The sequence below is a fragment of the Branchiostoma floridae genome, chromosome 7, assembly GCF_000003815.2.
Source record: "Branchiostoma floridae strain S238N-H82 chromosome 7, Bfl_VNyyK, whole genome shotgun sequence".
Lineage (NCBI taxonomy): Eukaryota > Metazoa > Chordata > Leptocardii > Amphioxiformes > Branchiostomatidae > Branchiostoma > Branchiostoma floridae.
The window spans coordinates 9,432,898-9,449,822 of record NC_049985.1 but is presented as its reverse complement, the minus strand read 5'-3'; the positions used below and the strand labels follow the sequence as shown (position 1 = coordinate 9,449,822).

Here is a 16,925-nt window from a genome sequence, read left to right as displayed (position 1 = left end):
CTTGTGTTTTTATTTATGTTCCCACTATCTGGGAATATTGTTTGTTGAAACACCTCAATCATATAGTCTTACATCACACAGATACACACGATCTTTGAGCATTCTTCACTCACAGAGATATCCTCTGAAGAATATTACTACCAGTATATAGCCCTTGTGTTTTATATCCTCTACTCTACTCTACATTTGGAGATTCTGGCTTATTCTTTTACATAATAGATTATCTCTTTGTTACTTGTTACTCTATGGGTGCCATTGTATGGCTTCTGAGTGGTAACAAAAATACTAACAACACAAGGTGTGGCACAAAAAATGGATACATAAGCAGCATTATGACGTGTAAGGAAATCTCCATACATTATATCTCAACAGTCGTGGCAACTTTAGGATGTATCAAGATTTTATCTAACCTCTCTGTGCATTTTTAACTACAACACTAATACACACAAACCACAGTCCTTTTTTAACCTTTCCACAAACTTACCTGTACAAGCTTCAATATCCTACCTACAGTCTTTGTACTAGCAGTGCCGTGTATATTGCTATTCTAAACAGCAACACAATATGGGTAACATTAAAATGCCAGTAGTGGTGCCTTGGTCTCTACAATTGGTACTTGTATGACTATATCGGTACTATTTTATTGGACAGTTTGAACCTTTAATAGAAAACTACCTCCTTCTAGATCAGGGCAATAAAATATCACTTTTTTGTCTTATAGAACTCAGACATGAGTTAAGAACAGGAACACTAGTAACTAGAAAGAATTTTCCAACAGTCACCTAACAGTTATACAGTGAGAATAAGTCATCCATAACTTTTGTTCTGCTAACTGTTGTGGGGAAAACTCTTCAGTCATTAAAGAGATGTCAAATAAAGGTGCTAGCCTTTCGCTGACTGGGGTTAATGACCCCCTTCCCGAGAGCTGGTGGCAACTGTAGGGCCGGCCACTAGAAGCGTGATTTTAGTCAGGCTAATAAAGGTGCAAACTGTGAAATCATCCACATACAAGTTCAGTGTTGCACATAGTTTGTATCCAAGATGACCTTATAAGGTAGACACATGTAGTACCTGTAACAAGCAGGTGTACAGAATGCTTGCTCTAGGCACTTGATTAAGACTTCCAGAGATGACAAATCCAGCTGGTTCTACCATTAAGTACAATTCTATCTGCCTTTAAAAGCTCTGGTTGATAACTTGACACAGAAGATCTTTATTTGTTAGGTTTTGCCTTGCCTTGAGATGTCAGCAGGAAGGAAATGGTCTGAAAAAAAAAAATTTTAGTTAAGAAAACAGTTTTTGATGATAAACCTTTAAGAGCATGTTAACTTTTTTTGATTTGTGGTCACCTAAAGTTAGTGAGGAGGGAGACTACGCCAATTTCATTATTAGAAGAGTTGTTAAATTTAGATGCAGGCATCTTAGTATGTAGATTAATCATACATCCTAGATAGGTTTTCCTCCTTACAATTCATTTTGCCGTGTTGAAATAGCTCAACACATCTGAGTCCTAATAGAACAAAACTTAAAACAAGTACATGTAAAAGCTAGTGATGGGTTCATATCACAGATTATGGAGACAAATAAGGTCCTGTAGGTTTTTCTACCTTTTAAAATCTGCTGTTGCCTCTGCAAACCTGTGTCTGACCATGAAGGTGGCCAGGGCTTCTGCTACCTGCAAAAGATGCACCAAGAAGAGAACATGTTCATTTTGGCAGACATACAAGTGGCAAATACAAGGCAAGAAGACATGAAGGAACATGCTGTTTGAAATTGTGGTACTGTATTCACAAACACACACAAACACACGTCAGACTTCAGTAGTCTGTTGTTACCTTGTCAGGGGCATCTTCATGGACTGCATGTCCACACTGGGGCAACACCTGCATCTGGAACTTGCCTAACCAACAGAAGTGAAAATTCCTTACAACATGTACAAACCTCTTCAAGCTTAATGTGAGACAACTGATGGGAAAGGCATGCACAAAATATCTATTTGTAGTGTTGTTAAACATACATGTATACTGGTAAACACACATCAGTACACACCTTGCATCTGACCAATGGTGAGATCTTTATCCAGACGATCAACTCCTGTAACATTGACAAGCACATTAACATGTTCAGTAAAAGTATAAAAGTACCATGGACAACAAAATACGACACACACAAATAGCAATGATCTTTCATGTTTTTTTCCAATACCAAAATGTTTCATTGGTGTGTATTCTTACCCGCAAGTAGCAGCATCTTTGGAACATTACAGGACAGAAAGAGTTGCGACATCCCTGCAAACCAACCTGAGAAAACAACATGAAGAAATGTTTTACACATGGATTAATTGATGTAATCTCATCACCTTGACAATACATGACATGGGCTGAGCCATGTATCTAGTTTTGTATTGGCTTCAACATGAGTAGATTGAGGCTTTAGAATCAGAGAACTACTTTTATCATCTATAAAAACCTTTCTGTAAGAAAGGTACAAACCTTTCCAGTATTTTTCAGTACTGGACAAGTCTATTCTCCATGTGTAAGACCCTGGAGGTGCCTGTAAGGAGTAAAGAGTAGTTTACAAATGTCATTTATTCACTGTCAACAACCAACACACCATTGTTTTTTAAAAGATGTCTTAAGCATCAGAAAACAAAAACTTACAAAAACAGCCCGCTGCCAGGTAGTACCGTAGACGTACCGTAGTGAAGAGACAGAAACACAGAAACAAGGGAAAGAAAGAAAAAAGTCAATGAATACAAACTGAATGACATGTACAAAGTTTTATGAAGAAAGGTAGATCTATGACAGCAAGGAGCGTATTTGTAAAATAATACATATGCTAGAAAAGATGGAAAGGGAAACATTGTGCATTTGCTGGCAAATGTTGGCCCAAATCTGTCAGGTGAAACTTTTACCTCTGTCATAGAGGGCGGAGGAGAAGCAGGGGGAGGCATGTCCTGGGAGGGGGAGGTGGGCTCCTCCTCCTCTACTATAGCATCAGCACTGAGACTCACTCCAACGTTGGGTTCATTGGCAATCTCACGCTCCAACAGGGACGTGCCTGTTTCCTGGGTGTCTGTCCTGGAGATAGAAGAAGAATTTAGACTTTATTATCTCTTTATCATTGCCATCATTGTAACCAAAATATATATTTTGCATAGTTCAATTACGCTTGTGCTCAAATCTTTATCAGATATGTCCGAAGCTATTACTAATCAGTATCATTATATAATACAATTTACTTTTCATGAACATTCTAAAAACTGAAACTTGACAACTCAATACTTACAATTATTGATAAGAAATGATGTTCTTAATATTTGAAGTAAAGGAAGAACATCTTTGAAATTTTTATCTGTTTTTTTATACAATCATGATAACTCCAGGGTAGTCTGTAACATGTCTGACACTTGTAAAAAAAAACACACTCACTTTTTTACTTGTCCAACCATGGAGACCTTAGCTGACTCCAGGTTTCTCACCTGTCCACTTCTCACACTAGCATGGGACAGAAATACATGGTCTTTATATGGATACATTAAGGCATAAGGCACATTTTACTTCTACTTGTCATCTTTGTAATACATTTAAATGTTAACTACTTTGGCAATTGACCTACTAAGACAATTCTAAGGAACTACAAATGTAACATCTCTTGTTGCAGAGAAATAAAAAGGGTTAATTGTAGGCATTATACATGTGACAGACTGTTTATGACATACTCACCACCACTCAATGGCAGCCTCCAGAGTGGGGAAAGACTTGGGCCGTCCTCTCAGGAAACTCTGCATGCTGTGGAGGGCGTCTAGTGCCGTGCCTACACATTTTAAAAATAATGAAATATATACAGCTGTTAAACACTACACAATCATGTTTCTATATATCAAATGAACTACCAGGTAAGATGAATTTGGAATACTTCTTTGATATATTGTAAGTTTGAAACCCTACCTACATGTACAACTGCAAATTAAAACTAGAGTTATGCTGGTCTTCTACGCACAGACATATACACAAATGCTACTGAAAACATAAACTTCTAGCAGAGGTAATAAACATTGCTAGTCAAAGATTCATCACTACCAAAAGCACAACATTCTGTCAACACCCACCTTCTACTACATCAATGACAACCATGCCTATAAGGGACTGAACCTTCTCTTGAACAGCTGTGTGGATGGCTATTGCACCACCCATACTGAAAAATGGGAGATGATATTGTCAAACTAAAGATATAAACTGTACATATAAATACACATGTATATAGTATCTAGACCTCAAGCTACTGGAATAAGTTGGTTCTGTCTGTACTGCCTCATATGTATTACACTTGATTTGCCAAAATGTTTTTTAAAAAATCATATGCCTAGAGCTGAGCACTTAGTCAAACTTGATGTAATATTACTAATAATGATGTAGTCCCAATTGAGAATATACAACTTTATAAAGGTCACACAACTAAATAGTGACTTTGCTTACCTATGTCCAACAAGAATAATGGGTGGTGGCTCATCACCATACAGAGCAGTTACTAAGTTTCCAACATCCCTGTCAAACAAATGTCACAAACAAATTGGTACATTCTGTATGTACAATTAATATTAAAGTTACAGCTGCAAATGTGTTACAACTATCTATGCACTAGATAACACTTAATAACCTACATGTGACAAATTTTCTAAACAAATACTGTGCAGTCACAGTTTGATATACACAAGACAGAGCATGTCAGGGAAATCAGGAATATGAATTACATGTATATCATTGGGATATATGCTTTGGAGCAGTATTTGGTCCAAAAGAATCATAAACTTGGTGGCAGTCAGGCTTGAAAAATCAATGCAAATGAAATAAAACAAAACATCAGCAAAATGTACCAGTAAACCTGACAAACTATAAAGTCATTTTTACACAGGATATCTCCAATTGGGGGCTGAAATGTGACAGCATTGTGCCACTAAGGAATAACGAATAAGATTAAGCTGATAAGGCTTGAGAAACTGAAGTGAATTTACTACCACTAGGTATAATGTAATATTAGTGAGACGTCTCCCATCACAGGTTGATTAGATTATACAGTATGGAAAGAGCACCCTCAACAAATCAATACATGAACTCACTCTGCCAGCTGGTCTGCTGACAAATTTTCTTCTTCTTTTGTCTGAGAATCACCTATAAGGAGAGAAAGAATTTCCCTTTAAATGAATAGAATTTATTGGAGTAAAAAAAAAGTTAACACAAACAGCAAAAGAAACAACCAGGTAGCTGTTTTCTTACTTGAAACAATTTCTGTAAGGAACGAATCATTAAAGTAAAACTTATTGCTTTTTAAAACTTGAAATATCAGGAATAGAGGTTGCAGCTTACCATGTCCCCTAAGGTCGACAGCGAGGGTTCTGCAGTTCACAAGTGAGGTTACTATTGTCTGAAATATTCACAAGAAAAGATACAATATGAGAAAGTACAACTTTCAGGAAATTTGTGTTCATGGAGCTTACCATCAAATTACAAACCTAAGTTGGGACAGCTATGAGCTCTCTCAGACTGAGGAATAACAGAATATGTAATTCTACTGTATCAGCTCATGTATTGTTATAATAATTATGTAGTATAACCTAACATGTATAATGTGCCTTTGCAATTAAGATGGTACTTGTAAGCTACCCAATATGATTTCAATATTCTGTCATGTTGATATCAATGACAAACAACAAAGAGGCGCTTCTGACTCTACAGAATATTTCATGCAACATGCAACCTCTCTCTGTTATTTCTTGTGAACATTTCATATGTAATATCCAGCTGAAGTTGTCCTTACTGACAGACAGGCCCAGGACAGTGCACAGTGGCCACCACCATGCAGGAGCAGCAGAACTGGTCCTTCTGATCCCGCTCGGTAAATACGGAAAATGTGTGACAGTGTTAAGGACATAACAAGTACAGTAAATCTCAGTGGTTCATTCTCCTATAGCAGAGTACCGTCAGTCATTTATTCCTGACGGGACTCTGCTTTCCTTCCCTTTTGTCGGCAGTATTACCCGCCCTGCTTATTAGATATTAATGAGCTTGCCCTTATATGGCGCCAGCCAATCAGCGCCTAGTTTAGAAAGTTTCCAAGATGGCGGCTGCCACAACAACAAACATGGCGAAACGTGTCTCCAAAAGCTGTTTATTTTGTGGAAAGGCCATCTACGACAGGAACTTTCGATCAATATTCAGCGCTTCTGCCCTTCCACGCTACCCACAGATTCAAGAAATCTTGGGATTTCCTCCCGATAGGCACGTTTGGACTCAAAAAGGTTTGTCGTGTACTGTGTGCCGTTCTTGCTTTAATAAAGTCAACAAGTTGGAGAAAATTGACCAAGACTTAACGACACGACTTCACCGACTGAAAGAGGAAAAGGAAGCGTTGATCGCGGAATTGCGACCACAACAAGCTACCTGTTTTGGTCCCAATGCCCAGGGCAACGTTGCAGCCGGGGTCAAGACGCCAACTCCGAAGAAAACTGTGCGACCAAAACAAGACACCCGGTTTGGTTCCAATGTCGGAGTTTCTGTTCACGTTACTCCCGTGAAAGTCGGGGCCAAGAGACCACTGGTGAAAACGCCCACTCCAAAAAAGACAGTGAAGCGGAGTCTGCTGCGAACTCCTGAGAAGACTTACCGCCCCATTCTACCAGCTGCAACGGTAAGTGTACTGTATATTTTGCCTGTATCTTCAGTTCAATCAATGAATCAATCAATCAAAAATGGTTTATGGTTACAATAGGAGTCTAGCAGCCATAGGCTGAATTGTGCCCTATTTCCTATGACTCTCTGTACTAAAACATTTGTAATCAAACATGACAGTTAATAATATTTTATGACAGATGAGATACATGATTTGGCTGAACCAATGGCGGAACCAAAGCATGGCAAGATTAGAGTAGAGTAGAGTCGTTTCAGCCTGGTAGTTTGAACAGTTTGGTCCGCTCTTAAATTTAGTGACACCTGGTCTCTGTGGGTGTTCGGTAATAATTAGTAGACAACTTCACGTGCTTGCCAAATTTTTTAAGTTTTATTTGTATACTTATACGTGTTGATCAATTGTTTCCCACGCAGGCTTCCAACACTGCTGTACAGCAGACTGAGTCTAGAGTATGTCACAAATCTACACAGATTGGGTGGACCCAGGCTCAGGACCCCATTGGCACAGTGAAGGTGAGCCAGCTTTATGTCTGTCTGCTCAGGGCTCGAAATACTTTTTATTCTGCAAAATTTCAAGTTGCTAACAGTTCTTTTCTGTTATTTGGAAAATTTTGTACAAATAGTCCTAACAATAGTAACCGTGTTATAACTTATACTGCATTAGTAGGATGCGAACAACATCAGAGAAGTAAACAGGTTTCTTATAATCTCTTTCTGGCAATGTGTTGTTTGTATGGGAGTATGCTGAGCCCTGGTTACTGATAAATATGTGAAAGTCACAATAGGACACTCACGTTGTCATTGAAATGACATGGAACGTTTCCTGGCCATTAATGAAATAGACTACCTTATCTAATCATAAATCATTTGAAAGTTTCTACATGGCTAAAATATCAACTGTGTTCTTGTCAACTGTACCGGTTGTTTCCAGACAACAATTTTGGGCATACAATGTTGTAGTAAACCACTACCGGTAGTCTACTGAGTCATTCGCTGTACCCGAGTCAGTGTCAGAACTCTTGCTAAGCAGTACCCTGGTTTTGTATATTTCTACAGGTGGTCATCACCTACCCGTCTCAAAAAATGACAAAGATTGTGAAGGATGACAGTACTGCAAAGTACCTCCGTGCTCTTGCCAAAGGTGAACCCGATAAGAGACTAGCAGGCATTTTGTACAAAGATCCCAACCTCAGGCCGTTGCTGCACAGTCAAGTATGCAACAAGCTGTCACAGGAATGCACAGCATTATGCAGTGACAAGGAGCCATCAGTGCTAAGGAAGACTGACGTTGATGGCCTGCTGAACATTGATTGGGACACCATAATCAGGGAGTGGAAGGAGAGAACTCCCCTCCTCTATGAAGTTCTTCAAGCAGTAGCATGCAACACCCACAAGAACAGGAGTGTACAGGACAAGGGAGAAGAAAGGCACTACCCATCCATTGGACTTGCTGGCAGTGCCCTTCTGCACCACAGGAACCCAAAGATGGCCAGTCTCCAAATGGCAGTGGGCATGGTGCTGGAAAAGGGAGGCACAACAGATGAGGTACAGAGCACAAAGAAATGTATTGATCAGATGATAGTTCTTTAAACATTTATGACTGTGACTGTGAGAAAACATGACATTTAATGTTGACTATTTTGATGTCAGTACAAATTTTACACATTCTGCATGCAATATACATAGTAACTAAGCTGAAGCTGTTTTTAGCCTGAAGTTGTAAGTTTGCAAATTGCATCTTGCCTGATTGTCCCTGTCACCAAGCCTTCACTCATATGCTGTATTAAACCAGCATTACATTGATTTTGTTAATATCTTCATCCAGTATGCTGATCTATGTCTATAAATGTTGACTAAATTGCACTGCACCCCAAGAAGTAATTAAATCAAATGTTCTTGGATATGAGGGATAAGGATTATGTGATGGATACTAACTGATATGCTATTGTAGTAATTGTGTACATTTTTCATTCAGTCCATCAGTGTCCTACAGCGAATGGGTGTAACAGTCACCCCCTCAACCTTGTACAGGAAGAGGAAAGAGATGCTACAGAAACATCAGGAGATGATGGACAGAACTGTTGGGGACTTTGTCCGACAGAAAGAGTTCAAGGCTTCAGCTGAACGGTATGTATCATCCGCTAGTGACACAAGCAAATATGATGGTATTCCATCAGTACGGATGTCACTGTCTACCAGCAGTATGCCTGCAGTACAGTCAACCCCGAATGACATGGAACCTAACAAATCACTGTATCGTCTCCCAAATGATGCAGGTTTCAGTATGCCAATCACGAACCCCAGCTGTAATCTCTACCCTTTCATCTGTTCTACTTACACTTCCCCTGCAACATCAACCCAACACCATGACTCCTCTTTGAGAAAGCCCTCTGCACAGAGGAGGACAAGTAGTCAAACAGCACTTTCTATGGAGGCAGAACCAGCCATGACATCTGTAAGCTCATCTTAGCCAGCAAAGCAGTTTGCTGGCTAGGATGAGCCAGAAGGTGCCATGGAGACAGTGCATACAGTCAGTCACACCTGGTTCCCTGGCAGTTTTGCATCTTCACTGACAGTCGCCACAAGACATTCGTCAAGCACAATGGCTGAAGAGAAAAGAACCAAGGCGTACAACAAGAAGCTGTTGGAGAGGATCAAGGCCAAACCCGTCACATCTATTGAAGTTCTTGGAGACAACTTGGACATCATGAAGAAACCATCGGCTATGACCATGGACCGGCAACGAAAGAGTTGGCACTGGTTCCTTGTGCTGGTTGCCAAGAAGAGGATTGTAGACCCTCAGCTTCCAAACGATTCTCCGAAGGCAAACATCCTTACCATGGAAACAGTGTCCTGGCTCCTGACCCAGCAGGAACTACAGGCATATGAAGAGAACACAGAGTTCCATATTGCAAGGGTACTTGTCAAGTACTTGGACTTTCTGAAGCCATATGCTGACTGCATGCCACCACACATACTTCACGATCACCTACAGGAGTCATCGCAGAGAAGTGAAGTCCTTAATGTAGAACTGATTGACGCTCCAGAGAACAGTTCTGATGGAATTCTCACCATACTGAAGAGGCTGAACCAGCTAGTAGTGCCCCGTACACCTGGAGACCATGCAGAGGTGATAGAACGTGTTGTGCTTGGAGGTGACGTCTTGACAAACGAGAGAGCATTTTCAGGACAGGCTGCGCTACTAAATGCTGACAATGAGAGTGATTCCTGCGCTGGAATCATACACCGACCTGAAGGACTACATCGCCTCATGAACTTTCTTATGGTAACATACATGTATCTGTCCCCTGTCCTGTTTTTTTTTTTGTGTTTTCTGCAAAACAATTATCAGATAGTGCTTGGGGTGGGGGGTTCTTTTATGTTATCATGAAAATTATATCAAATTTGCTTTTGATGTTGACCACTATAAACATTTTACCAGTCCCAACACATTTTCTAGGAAGAGGTCTTTCTAGTGTGCAAACACAGAACAATGTCCTTTATAAATGTGCCAGACATGCTTGAGAGGTTAGACTTTTGAAAGGAATCAATGATGACATTATCTTAATCTATTGATAGGGTTATCTCTCTTAGAATAATAATACTGTATTTATGTTTAATATCACTCAACACTTTTATGCGCCCATACAGGGTATGTACCAGGAGTTCTACAAGGAACCAGTGGCTGGAGATAGGGCTCTGCCATATTCCCTGAGGAATATCATAAACAGGCGAGATGTTGAAGGGCCAAAGTCTGTGACAAAAGCTTACAGGTAATTCACAAATGAGGAATTTCCTTGGCAAAAGTACAGAGACTTCTGTATGGCCAGCAACTACATGTGCAATTAGAATTAGATTTAGGATTTGTGTGCAAACAAAGGATATTTCACTCCACATCCCTCCCCTGAGCAAAGGACTAAAACAACTAAACTTCATGCTGCCATTCTGTATGTAGGACAGACTGTATGTGGAAGGAAAAACTGTCCTTCTTCAGAACATAACACATTACATAAATGTTTTAATAGCTTGAAATTTATGCATTTCAGATCACATCAGGCCTTTGTGGATGACTGTCTGGATGCCTACACACTGGCCACAGCATGCCGTCACTTTGGCATTTCCAGCATGGATGGGAGGCCAGTAGTCAACATCCCACCAGCCCAGCCCAAGTACCCGTGGCTACTTGAGCAGGTCAGGAAGATTAGAAAGCAACTCCTGGAACCAGACGAAGAGGAGGCCATGGACATTGATGACATGAGTCAACAAACACAGGCTCTGGACAATAGACAGCACCTCTTGGACACAATGAAGCAACCTAATGGCAAGTTCAGGTGTGCCCATTGTGCCAAGGAATATGTGCGTGAGAAGAACTTCACCAAACACCTAGAGAAAGAGCACAACATCAATCTGAACACAGCACCTGTCAATCAGGAAGACAATGGCAGTAGAAAAAAGAGCAGCACCGGGAGTGCCATTTCCGTAATCTCATCCTTTTGCCGCATGGGTTTCCTGCGAAGAGATACCGAGGATAGCTATAAGATGGGCGATGGAGACAGAGTGTTCAGGAATGCAAAGCTGGAAATGCTTTATGCATATAGCCTCAAGCATACCAAGTACTGCATCTGGCTTTGGCGGATGTTGGCATATGAGATGGCAATCCTCACCCCTTCTGCAGCTTTCGACTATAAGTGGAACACTTGCGTAAACCTGCAGGGGGGTATTGGGAAAAATATCCCCAATGACAACGCTGTTGAGCTGCAGGTGGGTGAGATAAAGAAAAGGCTTCAGACGGAAGGATCAAACAAGAGCTTTCAGTCAGCACAAACAATCTGTAAAACCAATCAGGTTGTAAGTGAGGTTGTCAAAAACCTACAGCAGAAATGCAAGAGTCATGTGAAATCCAGAGAGCGAACTGTGGCCAGGAAGGAGAAGGACATACAGACAATGCTGGATGAAATCCTGGACTCGAATGTGCAAGACTGCACAAGTGTTTACAGGACTTTTCCTGAGTACAAGGACCCACTCGCAAGAATGGACTTTGAAAAGTTTCATCACTGGGTGAAAGAGCAAAAACAAATTGCCTCGATCAGAATGGTGCGAAATGCACGACTGTAATAGTCTATCGTATTCACTTTGGTTTGTGGTATGTGTCACTGTACACTTTTGTTATTTATATTGCTGTATAAAGTAGTAATGGAATTGACGCTACTAAGTGACACTAGTGTGGTACCCTAAAGTGCTGTAGAGAAAGCGACAATAGTAATAGTCATGTTATGTAATGTTTGGTATCTATGTTGAGAATTTAGTCTTTTTTTCCTTTCACCATCTTTTTTTGCCCATTGCATTAAATTTGTAATGTGTAGAGGATGTCATCCATGACATTTACTTGCTCTGGCCTATATGATATTATATAAGTATATTTAAATTCTGAGAGTGAAATAAATTATAAGAAAGATTGCAAGTAAACTCTCCCTGGCATCATGGGAAACAAGGAGTGAAATACAATCATAGCTGACTCAAGACATTGATATTCAAACATTTTTTCTTTATTTACATCCCAAAACATGAAAGGTTATGTACATGGTACAATGTGTTATCATTACAAGTCTTTGACATGTGGAAAGTGTCGCCTCCACCTAATGCAGGTATCAAAAATGGGAAAGATGACAGAAAAATAACTGTAGAATGGACGGCAGTGCAAAGAATTTAGTACAGTTGGTTGACAGTTTACCACAATAAAACATAGTGGTAGTGACTAGCATGCAGTGTTTGATTAAGCTGCTGTCAGGGAAGGCTAGTCTTATGTATACACATGTAGCTTATTTTGTAGCAGTTGTAATGCGAAAATAGGGTGGTTTGGGCGGTCCAAAACAAGGCACATAACCAGGATGTTCAGGTTATAATACATGTACAACACATGTCGATACTGGGTATCTGTCAAAAAGAACAATGTAATTTTTCTCTATTCCAAGCAAAACCCATAGACATACAGATCATGTCATCAGCTTTCAATTAGCCATCTTGTGCCAAATCAATATACATGTAGTCTGAAAAATTGTACATGAAGAGATTTCCTTCTTATTTGAGGTCATTGTGTGAAATGAACATGGCACCAGTATAATATAAATCATGCATACCTCACCGAAAAGAATATGCCCAGCAAAGGCACATCCTACACAAATGTTAGAAGACCAGCATTTTGATTGTGTCCCTTTGTTGTACTGGTAATACATGTAGATCAATGTAAAATGATAACCTTTTGGCTACAAATTACAATGTCCAAATATGTGCTATACTACATGGAAGAATCTAAGTCATTTAGTAAGTGCATTAGCAAGGCAGTTTGAGACACGAGATCTCTTACTACTGAAACAGCAAAACCCATATTTTGGATTTCTTGACATCACTAAGAACTGGTCAATTGAAATAAAGTCAAAATCTAAAATTCAAACTTGTCTGTCTGGTCCCTGTTATCATTTTAAGTCTGTAGCTACAATTACAGAGTCTATAACTCTACCAAATACAAGCAAAAACAAACAATAAAAACGTAATTAATCTATTAATCATCCAATCCAGTGTAGTCACTGTCACCTACAGTCTCTTCATGCCAATCATGGTCAATGTCAAAGATGCTGCTCACTATGTCGAATACTGCACTGGCTTGCCCATGTGACCACACTCCACACATAGCCAGGACATCATCAGATGACTTCAACTTCCTGCACTGAGTTAGAACAGAATCAATGACCTTCTGAGTGAAACCATGAGTGACTTCTGGGACAGTTGATACACTACCTGACTTGACCTGCTCATTAAGCAATGTCCTGTACTGCTGCAAAGAAACTTTCAAAGCATGTAGTTCCAGGTCAGAGACATGACCTGTTTCAGATTCACTGTCACTGTCACTTTCAGAACTAGTATCAACACTGTGTGCGATGTGGTTAAACTGCTTACACTCTGAAGTATTACACTGGCAGGCTGTAGTGCAGACGTCACAGCAGGCATGACGAATTCTTCCATCATCACAGCACGAACCATAGTGAGATAACAACAGCTGCCGGCGGCACACATTGTCCTCATTCCTGACATAAACCAACATTTCTACGTCCAAGTTCCTGAGCTGCCTATTATTGAAAATCAGGAGATGATGTGCCTGACTGCCCCCTCTTCCTGCCCGGCCTTGCTGTTGGAGCAAAGTGTCCAGCTCTTGTGGTGGCCCGAAGTTGACAACATTGTCCACACCGGCAAAGTTGGTGCCCATGCTGGCCGCAGTCGTGCACAGGAGTACACGTATGTTCCCATCAGAGACTGCCATGTCCTCGCGAATCTTTACCTTTATCCTCTCTGGTGTGTGAGAGTGGTACATTTGCACGAGTTTCAACTGATCTGCTGTAAGATTGGGCATAAACACATACTGATAGATGTTTGAGCAGTCATCAATCTTCTTACAGAACACGAGTATTCTTGGGCACCTGTGATCCTCTCCTCTAACGAGCTGCAGAAGCCAGTCAAATGTTGTTGCGAGTGGTTTGCTGCTGGGCACATGGGACACGTGGAGTTTGATGTTTCCCCTGTCTGGATTTTCTACATGTTCCACACATCCCTCCATAGTGAGTAGCTTCTGGATCTTTTTCCTTTGTTTCTTGCTGGCAGTTGCAGTCACTGCAAGCAGAGGTGTACCTGGCAGAAGGCAACGCAGCTCTCCTAACTTAGAAAACCATTCCCTGAAGGGAGTATCACTGCCAGCATCATCTCCTGCTTGGCCCCTAAAATAAGTCAATACAGAAAAATAAAATGGAATTGTTGGCTGCACATTCAGCACATTTGATAGGTCAAACAGTTGGTATGATGTGAGAAGAATAGAATAGACTTGGACATAACTTGCTACATAGTACACATTTTGGGTAGCTAAGTAGTATCTATAAGGCCTAGGAAAAAATGTTGTGTTCCCTACCTACCCTAGAAAAACCCCTGCTGACCCCAATTTTTTTTTTGGGGGGGGGAGGGGGTTTGTGGAGTCACATAACTTCCAGTTAGAATCTTTATTCAGCCTTCTTCCTATCGAAGTAAAACACTACTTGCTTGTCCTACCGACCCTTATTTTTTCAGGACTGAAACAGGAGACACAACATTTTTTCCCTAGACCTAAGGTTTGGTTACCACTTCCATATACATATATATGTGTTGACATACAGCAAGGAGTTTTAAATTATAGCTGCTAGAGAACTTTAAATCATATTTTCAATCCCTTCAAATTGCATTGAAAGGTTATATTCTATATCTGAAATGGATATTAATCGTAAAACTATTCGGTTTACTTTGTTTTTGCTTGATTGAATTGATTCCCCCATATATCCATGATTTATCATTATCCATAGGTCAACCGTTCCAACTGTGCCAAAAGTGTGACTTACCACTGGACAACAGTATGTGCTTCGTCGATCACAATCAGTCCAACACGACCCTTGTACGCTTCAGATCGTAACATCCCTCTGAATCTGTGGTCGTTGAGAATTGTCTCAGGAGAGGTGTAGATGAACTGGAATCTTCCAGCGAGGACATCGTTTGTCTCGACAGCGTTCAAACCTAAACACGTCGCTGTCAGGCCGAGGGAGGTCAGCTTGTCACACTGTTCTCTCATGATTGCGTTGAGAGGACTTACTACTATTACGAACTCCTCTCCAGAAGGGCGTTGTGCGCGGGCTTGTGTTTGGGCAGACTGTAGCTGTGTCTCCGCTCTCGCTGCAGCTGGAAAGCCCATATAGCACAGACTTTTTCCCCCACCCGTCTTTACACTGAGAAACACGTCCCTACCATCGAGCAGTGCCTGTAACGTGCTCTGCTGATGCTGATGAAGCCGATCTACTCCAAACAAGTCTCGCACGGCTTTCTCAAAACTTGCCGCCGCCATTTTTCTACGAACCCAAAGGAGCTATGTAAGACGTAACATGATTGGCTGGTAGCTTCCCAGCGGCCTTTGCGAGACAGCTTCAGACAAAATGAAGCCCAAGGAAGGCCTGTTCTCTGATTGGTTGACAGCTTGTTTGTGGCGACAATCATAATACCCGTAGGTAGGCCCTGGGTCAGCAGGGCCCCATAAGGTAAATGCCGTTGGGGACCGGGCGTTAGGAGGATGCAGTGGTTTTGTTTTCACAGTTTTCACGATGACAGATGACCTCTCCAAAACAAAGTCAACACACTGCTGAGACTATGTCTCTGCGAAATCCTTCTTTTTCCTCCAACTAATGAAATAGAGCCACCGCAAAAGTATGTAAATTTTCAGAACTACAGTTTCAGTATATGTAAGATGCAGTCTTAGTTAGTACTCTTTTCCTCTTAAGCATAAGTTAAGGTTTGCACTTGTGTATGTGTAGTGGTTATATGATGATTTCTGTGTTTACATGGTAAAGTACAGATGATATTAAACATTGCAGAAGGATATATCTTGACCCACTGTGACATGGTCTGTTGTTTCAAAGTATTTATCCCACGACACTGGTGTGTAGTCTCTCCTGCGAGCCATCCCCATGAGTTTACCTGCTCTGTGGTGGTTTTAAAAAAAAGCAACATAATATAATAGGAACAAATCAAACATGACACATTATCATTGATTTATTGGGTAGTGAAGAAATTTATCATAAATTGAGAGAGTGGTGGTCAATAAAACACCACATGTAAACATATAATAATGTCTGGCACAAATATAACGTTACAAGGGATCTTTTGTACATTCATAAACATCATTTGAAGCATTTCTGACCTGTGAAAATTTTCAACTGATGGACTAGTACCGGTGTGTGGTCCATACAAGCAGAAAGGAGGAGGGACTGAAGAACCCTAAAAATCTACCATGTCCTGCTGTGTTTACTGCTTACAAAATACGTTTGGGAGGTAAAATTTGCACAGGACATACATCAGATTCCTGCAAATTCGGTACGATATAGATCACGTACCTGGTCATCCCAGGGCCCGTGCCAGCCGGTGGTCTAGGTGGGAGTCCTCTCGCCATCACTTTCTTCTGAAGGGACGACATCTTGTTTTGGAACGTACCATTTACGTTAAGGGGTGTACACGAAAAATAGGGACAAAAACTGTACCGGTCTGCTGATAAATCTGTCTAAAGTGGCCTTAAATACATATCCAAAAAATAAATTGATGGTAATGTATTTGCTATTATGTCTTTATACCACTGAATCACTTAACAACTGTGGCTAAATATCTTCTCTTCGCCAATGTTCG

General features: G+C 40.6%; 3 protein-coding genes across 6 annotated transcripts; 1 reads left to right on the top strand and 2 right to left on the bottom strand.

The window, feature by feature from the left end:
• Nucleotides 1-6: 6 nt before the first annotated feature.
• LOC118420347 (protein phosphatase methylesterase 1-like) lies at nucleotides 7-16,826 on the bottom strand. Of its 2 annotated transcripts, XM_035827119.1 has the most exons (17): nucleotides 16,640-16,826; nucleotides 16,129-16,228; nucleotides 5,818-5,910; nucleotides 5,367-5,424; nucleotides 5,120-5,171; nucleotides 4,479-4,547; nucleotides 4,112-4,197; nucleotides 3,726-3,816; nucleotides 3,432-3,497; nucleotides 2,915-3,080; nucleotides 2,661-2,672; nucleotides 2,493-2,553; nucleotides 2,235-2,300; nucleotides 2,050-2,094; nucleotides 1,836-1,900; nucleotides 1,608-1,675; nucleotides 7-1,264 (listed from the first exon to the last, which is right to left on the bottom strand). In XM_035827119.1, the coding sequence occupies exons 1-17, from the start codon at nucleotides 16,717-16,719 to the stop codon at nucleotides 1,246-1,248; spliced, it is 1,197 nt and encodes a 398-aa protein (XP_035683012.1). In that variant the 5' UTR covers nucleotides 16,720-16,826; the 3' UTR covers nucleotides 7-1,245. The 2 variants fall into 2 exon arrangements, with proteins under 2 accessions (XP_035683012.1, XP_035683013.1); XM_035827120.1 differs by lacking the exon at nucleotides 2,661-2,672.
• LOC118420345 lies at nucleotides 5,976-13,137 on the top strand. Of its 3 annotated transcripts, XM_035827117.1 has the most exons (6): nucleotides 5,976-6,687; nucleotides 7,101-7,199; nucleotides 7,743-8,231; nucleotides 8,662-8,813; nucleotides 10,338-10,459; nucleotides 10,733-10,823. In XM_035827117.1, the coding sequence occupies exons 1-5, from the start codon at nucleotides 6,118-6,120 to the stop codon at nucleotides 10,399-10,401; spliced, it is 1,374 nt and encodes a 457-aa protein (XP_035683010.1). In that variant the 5' UTR covers nucleotides 5,976-6,117; the 3' UTR covers nucleotides 10,402-10,459; nucleotides 10,733-10,823. The 3 variants fall into 3 exon arrangements, with proteins under 3 accessions (XP_035683010.1, XP_035683009.1, XP_035683008.1); XM_035827116.1 differs by lacking the exons at nucleotides 10,338-10,459; nucleotides 10,733-10,823 and having other exon boundaries at nucleotides 8,662-9,382; XM_035827115.1 differs by lacking the exons at nucleotides 5,976-6,687; nucleotides 7,101-7,199; nucleotides 7,743-8,231; nucleotides 8,662-8,813 and adding an exon at nucleotides 9,170-9,972 and having other exon boundaries at nucleotides 10,733-13,137.
• On the bottom strand, nucleotides 12,217-15,732 carry LOC118420346 (probable ATP-dependent DNA helicase RecS). Its single transcript, XM_035827118.1, has 2 exons — nucleotides 15,101-15,732; nucleotides 12,217-14,452 (listed from the first exon to the last, which is right to left on the bottom strand). Exons 1-2 carry the CDS (start codon nucleotides 15,595-15,597, stop codon nucleotides 13,246-13,248), a joined length of 1,704 nt encoding a protein of 567 aa, XP_035683011.1. The 5' UTR covers nucleotides 15,598-15,732; the 3' UTR covers nucleotides 12,217-13,245.
• Nucleotides 16,827-16,925: the final 99 nt, after the last annotated feature.

Excerpts from the sequence above, each read along its gene's own strand:
- LOC118420347 (XM_035827119.1), bottom strand. The coding sequence starts at position 16,719 with ATGTCGTCCCTTCAGAAGAAAGTGATGGCGAGAGGACTCCCACCTAGA. Across the intron at positions 5,425-5,817 it reads TGTCCTGGGCCTGTCTGTCA|ACAATAGTAACCTCACTTGT; the intron begins GTAAGGACAACT and ends TGAATATTTCAG. Across the intron at positions 3,081-3,431 it reads ATGGTTGGACAAGTAAAAAA|GACAGACACCCAGGAAACAG; the intron begins GTGAGTGTGTTT and ends TTCTATCTCCAG.
- LOC118420346 (XM_035827118.1), bottom strand. The coding sequence starts at position 15,597 with ATGGCGGCGGCAAGTTTTGAGAAAGCCGTGCGAGACTTGTTTGGAGTA. Across the intron at positions 14,453-15,100 it reads GCACATACTGTTGTCCAGTG|GGGCCAAGCAGGAGATGATG; the intron begins GTAAGTCACACT and ends GACTTATTTTAG.
- LOC118420345 (XM_035827115.1), top strand. The coding sequence starts at position 9,199 with ATGGAGACAGTGCATACAGTCAGTCACACCTGGTTCCCTGGCAGTTTT. Across the intron at positions 9,973-10,337 it reads GCCTCATGAACTTTCTTATG|GGTATGTACCAGGAGTTCTA; the intron begins GTAACATACATG and ends GCGCCCATACAG. Across the intron at positions 10,460-10,732 it reads TCTGTGACAAAAGCTTACAG|ATCACATCAGGCCTTTGTGG; the intron begins GTAATTCACAAA and ends TATGCATTTCAG.